This window comes from Chaetura pelagica, unplaced genomic scaffold (genome assembly GCF_000747805.2).
Source record: "Chaetura pelagica isolate M959 unplaced genomic scaffold, ChaPel_1.0 scaffold20, whole genome shotgun sequence".
NCBI lineage: Eukaryota > Metazoa > Chordata > Aves > Apodiformes > Apodidae > Chaetura > Chaetura pelagica.
This window is the reverse complement of record NW_009951958.1, coordinates 5,224,235-5,233,547: the sequence shown is the minus strand read 5'-3', so window position 1 is coordinate 5,233,547 and position 9,313 is coordinate 5,224,235. Positions and strand designations below refer to the sequence as shown.

At 45.3% G+C, this 9,313-nt stretch overlaps 1 protein-coding gene across 1 annotated transcript in view; it reads left to right on the top strand.

Moving 5' to 3' along the window:
• The window catches only part of CLDN1 (claudin 1), a 12,275-nt gene extending 3,593 nt beyond the window's left edge, over positions 1–8,682 (top strand). The window contains exons 2-4 of the mRNA XM_009999887.1: positions 6,771–6,935; positions 7,414–7,498; positions 7,996–8,682. Of these exons, the coding sequence (XP_009998189.1) occupies positions 6,771–6,935; positions 7,414–7,498; positions 7,996–8,158 (413 nt within the window). The 3' untranslated portion in view covers positions 8,159–8,682. The remainder of the gene's footprint in view (positions 1–6,770; positions 6,936–7,413; positions 7,499–7,995) is intronic.
• The last annotated feature ends 631 nt before the right edge of the window (positions 8,683–9,313 follow it).

Sequence of the window (9,313 nt, the reverse complement as noted above, 5' to 3'; positions counted from 1 at the left end):
CCTAATTAATAAAATAATAATTACCACTTCTCTCACCTTCCCTTTCCCAAAGGAATGGCCAAGCAGTTTCCCATAATCTGGGAACCCCTGGGAGTATCCCCGGGTTAGGATTCCCACTGACCCCTCTGCGTGTCACGCAGTGAAGCCGTGTACTCCAGGCCCCACCTTCGTTGCTGTCCCACATCAGTCACTCCTGCTCGCTTGCCCTCAGCACCCAAGGGCCCTGTAGCAGCCAGAGGTAGAAGTTATTCCCTTCAGGGGTGCAGTGCACCCACTTAGCACTAACAGGGCGCAGGGCGCTGGATAATCAGGGCTGGGGCTAAGCACACACTCCGGGGTGGCTTGAGTAGTAATGATGTGTAAACTCGGCTTCAAGCCTCTTATCTCGCACTGGGGGTGGGGGGCGAAGATGCCAGCGAGGCCGAGGAATCTTCAGCCACCCCCTGGATGGGTTGCTAAAGGTAAACTTGCCTCGGGGGGCTGTGCGGCTGCAGCCCATTGTGCTGTAAATGAGCCCAGCCCGAAGAATCAGATGCGGAGCCTGCATTGAACAGACTCCTGAAAACCTGCCCCGGGACCTGCAGACCCGCCTCATTCATGCCGAGTGCTGAAACCAGCTGCTCCCCTCAACCTTTGTCCTGCAGACAATAAAGGCTCTTCTCTTCCAGGGCTACTGGGGAGGGAGGTGTGAGGTGCCAGGACCTGAGGCTGAGCTATTCCTCCTTTTACTGAGCCCCTGGTCCTACAGAGCCCCCTTGCCTGAAAATTCTCAGAAATGGCAAGTGATGTCTTTCTACTTGGGAAAGTCAGTAAGGGCTGGCTGAAGGACTCTTTGTTATGTACCCAGCTTTCTTAGCTTGTGTCCCTCCCACTTGAAAGCAGATCATGCCTACACCTTCTCTGCTCTTTTTCCTTGTCTGGTCTCCCTTCAAGGTCTTAGAGCCACCTAGGCCTGGGCAGGGACCAGCAGAGCTATTTTAGGTGCAGGTGTGAAAATACCTTCATTCATACCCAGTTCAACAGGTGCAGCTGTGGAGCATGAGCTCCCTTATGGCATGAATTTGTCATGGTGAAGGTGGTACAGCTGTGTGGACAGAAAAGCTTCTGCCTGGCCACACATTCCTCCAGACCCTCGCATTATGAGCTACAATCAGAGCCTCATGCACTGATGGGAGAGGCTTGGATCTGCAGTAGTAATTGTCCCCATAGTGAGTCTTCCCACACCTGTTGAAATTCAAGGTTGTGGGAATGCTGGGAGGTTTTCCCAGCAAGCAGTTGGATATCTGGTAGCTATCACTGTTCCCATAGATGTGTCAGTGTTTGGCTGCTTGGACTGCACGTTGGAGGTGGGGTTGGCACAAGCTAATGAGCACCACTAGCCAACTGAGGGGCATCCAGCTTCCTGTGTGGCCACACTGCTGGAGTGCACCCATGCTGGCACTTCTCCCGCAGCTGCGTTCAGCTGAGGGCTTATGTCAGGGCTCCTATTCAGGCAATAGAAAGGCTGCGTTTTGCTGGCTTACATGAAAAAGCAGTGCGTGGCCACATGCAGACATAGAGGCAACAAAAGCCACCCTTGCAACAAGGCTTTGTTGCACAGCCTAAGCATTGTGCTTGCAGCCCTCCAGCATCGTCCATGGAGCTTAGCTCAGCTTTGTGCTCCTCAGGGGGATGGTCTCAGACAGGAGGGAGGAGGGCTCCTGGTGTACCTGTCTCTGGAACCTTTCATCCCCACCTAACCACACTCTCCTGTTCAGAGAAGAGGTGTTCTGGGTCCTGTTGAGGCTGTTTTGGTTGAAGATATTCATCACCCTGTTTGGTTTTGCTGGGAGAGGTTCTGTACTTGAGACAAGCTGAGACTCATCTAGCACTAAATCACCAAAGCTAGTACATCTACAATGAACCTTTGTGCTCTAGCCCAGAAAATAAACAAGGGTTTGGGAGCCCTCTGGAACAAACTGCATCACTGCAATGTGAAATCTTCCCTCCTACATCTTTACCATCCCTAGCTGAGCCTGTTCCAGGAGGTGGAGAAGAGGATGGGTTGGGATAAGAAAGGGTTCATGCTCAGGTTACTGCTACTCTTGTGATGTTGGGGGAGTTTGGAGGATGGCCGAAGGGGGGACAAAGCTTTAGCAGAAGGGACAAAAACATATCCAAATAATCACCCTCTCTCCATCTTGAGATCTGGAACAAAGAGGTAGAACCTGCTGGTGTCTGTGCTTTCACATGGGTTAAGGGTTAATTTTCTCCGATGTTTCTCAATCCTTGTTCCTTCCTCATGAAAAATCATGATCCTAGTGATAAAACAGGCTCATTTGCTCTGCTTTGAGAAGGTAGAGCATTACTTGGAATGCCACTGAGGCTGTTCCTGTGTATGGTGCCTTGTTGTGACTGTAAGACTGGATGGGAGTCTGTTGCAATACACTGGTTTTATTGCTCTACAAGCTGGTTCTAAGCAGCTTTAGTAGCTCTTACTAAATCTCTTGGTGAGGGAATTTGCAGGCTTCGTGAGAAAGCAGGCTCCTCGGGTCTCTTCTGACCAGGAGTCTGGAAATGGTACTGTGTGCCTGCCTTACCAGTAAGCCCTCTCTGCTGTTTAAATGACTGCAGGATGACATTGAACCTTATTTGCTTTGGAGTATCAGAGTACAAGGCCACTGTTGCCTACTGAACTTGCCTATTCTGCACTAGACATACAATGAGGACTTACCAGCCTTCCCACTTGATGAGAAACATGAACCTGGCTGAGTCTGCATGCTGCCCTGTTCCCCTGTATAGTCTCTTAGATTTGTGGGGAGGTGCTTTGAGGGAGTTCAGAATGGAATATGACTGTGATGGGAGTGCAGGGTCTTTGCAGGGGCTGGTAAGGGGATTGAAAGCCTCTAAGCCACCAGCAGGCTTTTGGGTCCATCCAGAACAACTGCAAAGTGTGAGATGTTTTCTAGCTACCTCTGAAGCTGTTGTTGCTTGTTCAGACCTTCATTTCCTTGCCTGCTGCATAAAAGTCAGTTTCACATGCTGGCAGGGCAGAACAGGAAGATCTCAGATCCTGCTCCTTCAAGGAGATTGAGCTTTCGTGAAACCCCAGTGGGAAGGCTTTGAAGGCTGCTGACTTCTCTTGGAGTAGGTGGACAGTGTAATGTGCTTCCTACACTACAGGGATGCTTGTAACTCCTGAGGAACTTCCCTTGCAGAGATTAGAGAGCTGCACAGCATCTGTTTCACCTGTGTTCTGTTATGACTTGGTTGTGTGGAGGCCCATGGGAAGGAAAGCAGTCCATATTTTAAATACAAACAAGGCAGTCAGTGAGCATCCCTATCAGAAAATAATCTACACACAGAGTCATTACAGCAATATTGCATTACAAAAATCCCATGGCACTTTCCCAACAGCTTTTCTATAATGTAGATGGTATAAACAGAATAAATAAGGAAATGTGATGACAGAAAAATAACCCCAAGCATATGCTGGTGAAGTATCTTTTTTAATAACTAAGGAGTTGCCAGCAATTACTTCTGTGTCAGGTAATGATAGTTGTGGGAAGGAAAAAGTCTTACATAGGCTCTGGGTAAACTGCATCGTGTATTTTGTGTCCAAACCCACTAACAATAAGTTAAAGCCGTTTGTTAGTGTGTTTTTAAAAAGCTGGTTTCATTATGTGAAGCAGGTGTGAGCTGCTTGTTTAATTTTTGTGGGCTTACAGTGTTTTCTAGCTTGGAGAATTCACATTAGCTATTCTCACTAGTTTTATATCTCTGTCCTTTGATACTTGTTGCAGGCTTTTCAGGCCAGGTTTCTAATTACTAACGAGCAATAAAAGGGCTTGGCTTCTGAGTAAATAGGTGGTTTATATTGGCAAAACACTGTTGCCATCTGGCAGCTGCTGTTGGGTGCCAGGCCAGTTTGTCTGTCTTGTGCAGGACTGTTTTTTCCCCAAGGGCTCCTGAAAATGCCTGGACTTTTCCAATAGCCTTGGTGTATAATGTGGGAAGCAGCAAGCATTGTACTACCTGTTCCTGTTGGTGAGACAGCTGTAGCAGCAAGGAGCATGGGGGAAATCCTGTTTCTCTCTAATATGATAGAATTTGTAATGTTAAATTGCTGTAGAGTACCCCTGCCTGTTCTCAGTGACCATTCCTGTTTAGCAGGTTAAGACAATATCATACTTGTATCATTTGGGATTTTGAAAGCACCTGGAAAGGCCCATGTGAACAACAGAACAGTATTAAACTAGCTTTCTCAGCTTCTGGATGTGCAGCTTCCATTGACAACGTGGTTGTTAATGTGTATATAATAACTAAGAGCTTGTGTGATGATTAACCACAGTCTATGTACTGTACACATTGCAAAAGTAGTAGGAAGACAAAGGCACAGTCTCCCAGCACATGCTATGAGCACTGGGCAGCCAGTCTGGATGGGAGGGGAGGCTGGTGGAGGATTAATTGTTGGCTAATACAGTCATGTCACTGCCTCTGTCCTCTTATGCCATGGAGCCTATGGACAGGGGAGGGAGGTAAGGACATCAAGAGATCCCTCCAGGATCAGCTGTTGAAAGCCAGTGGTCCTGGGAAATGCTCACAATGCTGCTTTTTGTTCAGCTACTTCTGCAAAGTTGTCATGGCATGTGCCCAGTTAATACTTGCACATCTTGAGATTTTTAGCAGGTTCCATAGCTAGGTCTTCTGAGGTCATTTTTCAATCATCTTCCTGTGTTTGTCCCTTAGTACTGTGTTTCAAGGTGAGAGGTCTTTTCCCACCTTATAACTAGTTTTCTAGTTGTTTTTGAGTTGTAATTTCTTCTGCAGCAAGACTAAACCCAGTTTACTGCAGACTCAATAAAAAATATTTGGTACCTTGCAGGAAATGTCCTTTCCCATACAAAATATGAACTAGTGTGTTAAGGCACCAGCCTTTCCAGAGCTCCTGCTGTAATGGACAATTTAGCCTTAAATGTGTGGCTGCCTGCGTGGTAACCTGTCAGCTGAAAATTTGCATAGTTTTCTGTAAGCTAGAAATAATTTTTAGAGTGTAATTCTGACATTGGAGATAAATCTCTTATAAAGTGTTTGGATGCTGCTGTTGTGATTGATGCTAAGGTGATATGTAGCTTTGTAAATGGGTTTCTGTAATCAGTGCAACAGATGGGTTTTGATTAACACCTGACTAGGATTTTTCCCAAGATCTCTTTCCTTACAAAAGTGTTATTTCTTATTGCTCTGAATAATGCCTTTTTATGATACTGATTTTGAACTAGTTTCATAATTGTTTGCAGAAGAATAAGAGGGTGTGTATAGAGGTTGGTCCAGATCTCTCTTACAGCAGCACTAAAGCCCGATAGCCTGTTGTTGGTCTCAGTCACAAGACTGTTTCTGCACAAGCAGTGCCATGGGCATAGAGTAGTAGGGAAGCTGCAGATGGTAGGTGTGGGGCTGTGCTTCCCTCCTGGCCAGTATCAGACTTGAACTCCTGCCTGGATTCCAGGTTGAGCCAGAGCCTGTTGTTGTAGCACAGGCTCTGATGTGCTCACCACACCAGTTCTGAGTGATGAGTTTGCAGGTGCTCTGTTGTAGGCTAAAATCTTGCAGCTGCAGTTGTCCAAGCTTGAAGTGCTTTGCAGAGCTCTGGCAGAATGCAGGCAGTGTGCTTTCTGAGAGCTCCAGACTTGGGAACAGATTCTGGTCCTACTTTGCTAAAACTGTACCTGTGTCATTGCTAGATAACCTGTGTCAGGGGACCCTTCTGTCTTGGTTACAGCATTGTCCTCTCCTGGGAGCTTATTCCTTTGATTAACCAGCCTTGTGTGTTCCCAGATCTCAGCAGGACTGGATATTAAAATCCATGTTGTTCAAACAAACCTCGTTTGCCAGGCAGTAAAGCTCAGGCTTTTATTTCACTGTTATTAAGGTGTTTTGCCACCTGAGTTTTTTTTATCAGTAATGGCTTAATTTATATAATTTTCTTTCTCCTTTCACGTAAAGAAAATATAAAATGGGTAATTCTCATGTCCATGGGAGTATTGTGACTGTCTTCAGATGAGTCATGATAAAGTGCATTGTGTCTTGTCTGCTGAGAAACCAGTCAGATGTAACCCTTGTCTATGGGAGGCATCACCCTAGGTTTTAAGTCTTCAAAAGCACAAGAAGCTCTTAAAACATTTTAATATCTTTGAATCTAATAAGCTAAATATTTTAGGCAGAAAAAAAATCCCTATTTTTCACTTGGCTGGGAAAATCCTGTTTCTGTTGCAATTGGGGTTTTTTTTGTACCCTCTGGGACACAAACAGGATTAAACATAAAAATCTCTAAGGTATTTGTATGCCACAGGTTTTGGAAGCCTTGAGCAATACAGGGGCCTTGCTGAGTAGAATGTGGGACTATTCATATGTATAGTGCTATTCATATTAAAACATGTGCCTAAATGCTTTGTCAAGGTAGATCCTAAATCTGAATACTTCTTTTGATAAACAGATATGTCCTTCCAATTGGGATTCAAATGATCAAGGAACAAAAGATGTCTGAGGGCAATTCCCAGCTCATTTCCTGCAAAGAGCTGCATGCCCTTGTTTGCCATGCATTTTAGAAGAGTCTGAGACTCCTCTGATCTTGATGCATGACTGTCAGTTGAAGCTTAAAGAGGAATGTCTTGGTTGTATCCTGTGTGACACTGAGCGGAGTATTTTGCTACATTATAACCGAGTCCAGAAATCTAAATTTCTATTTGTATCTTGTTTTTCTTTGTGGTAACTCAAACCCTCCTGTCTTCTAGGCAGCCTGCAGGCCACTCGGGCTTTGATGGTGGCTGCCATCGTCCTGGGCCTTATTGGGATATTTGTTGCTGTGATTGGTATGAAATGCATGAAGTGCATGGAAGATGACCAGGTGAAGAAGATGCGGATGGCTGTCTTCGGTGGGGTGATCATCATCATTGCAGGTTGGTAACTATAGGTGTGTTTCATGTTCAGTGTGCAGCTTCCAAAATGGCATCTTTCATAGGATGTGAGAAGATGGGGAGGGTTTGCTGTTATTGCTCCAACAGCTTTTTGGGCTTGGAATTCTGCAATGGTCTTTGGCATAGTAGCTGCTGGGTATCTGAGGCATCAGATGGGTCTCTTGGTACTAGCATTATGCTTTCTATATGGACTGCATGCCTTCAGTTTCTACTAGCAGAGCTGAGTTTGACCTGCTTAAGTGAAAGGCTGTCAACAGCCCTGCTCTTGGTGCAGTGTAACTGTGGGTGACCTTAAAGACTTTCTCCCTGAACAAGCTCTAAGTAATGGCTTAGCTTCTCAGGGCAGCACCTCAGCATCGCTCCAGATGCTGGTTTTGCTACACACTTACTTTTGCAGTGATTTTGGTGCCTTATTGATGTTTTTTCTTAATACATGACATTGTGTTCCCTTCATGTGCAGGCTTGGCAGCACTGGTGGCCACGTCGTGGTATGGCAACCAAGTGGCTCGGGACTTCTATAACCCTTTCACCCCTGTCAACACCAGGTACTGACCCATTTGATATAACAATATGGTATAGCATAAGCAAAATGCTCACAGGGTTAGTTTTGAGTAACAGTGGCTCAAAACAAAGAAGGGGATTTCCTGAGCTAGCTCAGTTGACTTCATACTGTGCAGAAGGAGCATTAGAACCAGATCTCATAATCCATGTGCATCTTAAAGCCATGACTTCAGGCAGCATCCCTGCCAGAGACCTAACAGCTGTGACTTCTGCATTTTTCCTCCACTTAAAAGCTCGAAGCCTGGTTTGCACAGAGCTTGACCCAGCTGCAGCTGTGCAGGGTGAGCTGACTGGACTAACCCAGTGTGCAGAGCTCTGGGCTTTGAGGGTCAGTGGAGCTTCAGGCTGCTCCAGACCCCTGTCTTGCAGGAATCCACTTCCATCCCAATTTCAGCTTTCTTCTGCTTTGTGTGGACATGCAAACCCTGTAATCTGGAACAGTTATATATAGTATTCATTTTCTTTCTTGTTTCTCCCCCAGATTCGAGTTTGGATCAGCTCTCTTTATTGGTTGGGCAGCTGCTTCTCTGACCTTACTGGGGGGTGCCTTCCTCTGCTGCTCCTGTCCACGGAGAGAAACTTCGTACCCACCCAGCCGAGGTTATCCAAAAAATGCCCCCTCCACAGGGAAGGATTATGTATAATGAAACAAAGAAGAGGAGCCCCCAGCACTGGTAGTGAAAGCATTTTGGAGAGGACACTACAATGCCACTGTCCTGAGCAGAGTTCAGACTCTAGGTTCTGCCTTCCTCTTCTTCCAAAAATGTGTATATTTTTGTAATCCTCTTTGCTACTGGACATAACTCGCCCTTTCTCTCCCAGCCCATGGAGGAAGGCTAGCCTAGGTTCATAGGTGTTGCCACTGGAAATATGAAACCTCCAAGCTTGGGTTAAGTTTAGTATTTGGGAGTAAAAGGGAAAATGATACTGTTTTTTTAGATGGATGTTGGTGCTTTTTTAAGTTGTTTTTTAAAAAATAGATGGTAACAATTCAGTCCCATATCCCACTAAGTTAGAGCCCAGTGTGAGGTGTGTAGAGATTAAAGGAGCATATACTATATACAAAGCAATGAAACCAATAGACTAAGGGGAAACATAAATTTAGGGGAAAAAACTTGACATGTAGGAATGTTTGAAGAGATCTAAAATGTGTTTGTACTGTCTTATTGGCATCATCTCTAGCAACTTCCCTTCTGTGCAGATTGGCATGATAAAAGGGCCAGACACAACTAAATTGCAGTAATTTAAATTGAAAGTTGTATCTGTCCATGCATATGCTGTTGGCTGACAGAAAAGGCAGCATAAGGTGACTTGGCTTCACTGGATGTCATTGCTCTTTTTGTCAAGATCCTGTAGGTTGATTGTGTCTGGGCCAAAGGCTGCAAGATTGAGACTGTAGAAGTTAGCAGCTGCCTCCCAAAAAAGCTGCATGTTTCCCTGGTGCTGGGGAAGAGATCACAAAAAATGATCTCTTTCTGTTTTCACTGGGTGTCTGTTTAGGCTGTTCCTTAGACACCAAGTGCTGTTGGTGACTATTTCTCCATGTTCCCACTCTAGTACCTAACTGAGCTTGAAGCTTTATCTCCTTGTGCCTTACAGGCCACTTTTTAACAAACTCTTCTATTTTCCTAGAGTCTTTTTCATTTAGGCTTTGTTAGGGATCTTAATTTGCCTTATACAGCTAAATGTGTTAAATTGAATGTACTGCTGCTCCCTGATGTTTCCCCAAGGATACCTCACATGTGCCCATTTGATCCTGTCTTTTTCTTGTAAACACTTTTATTGATAATATGAAGGCA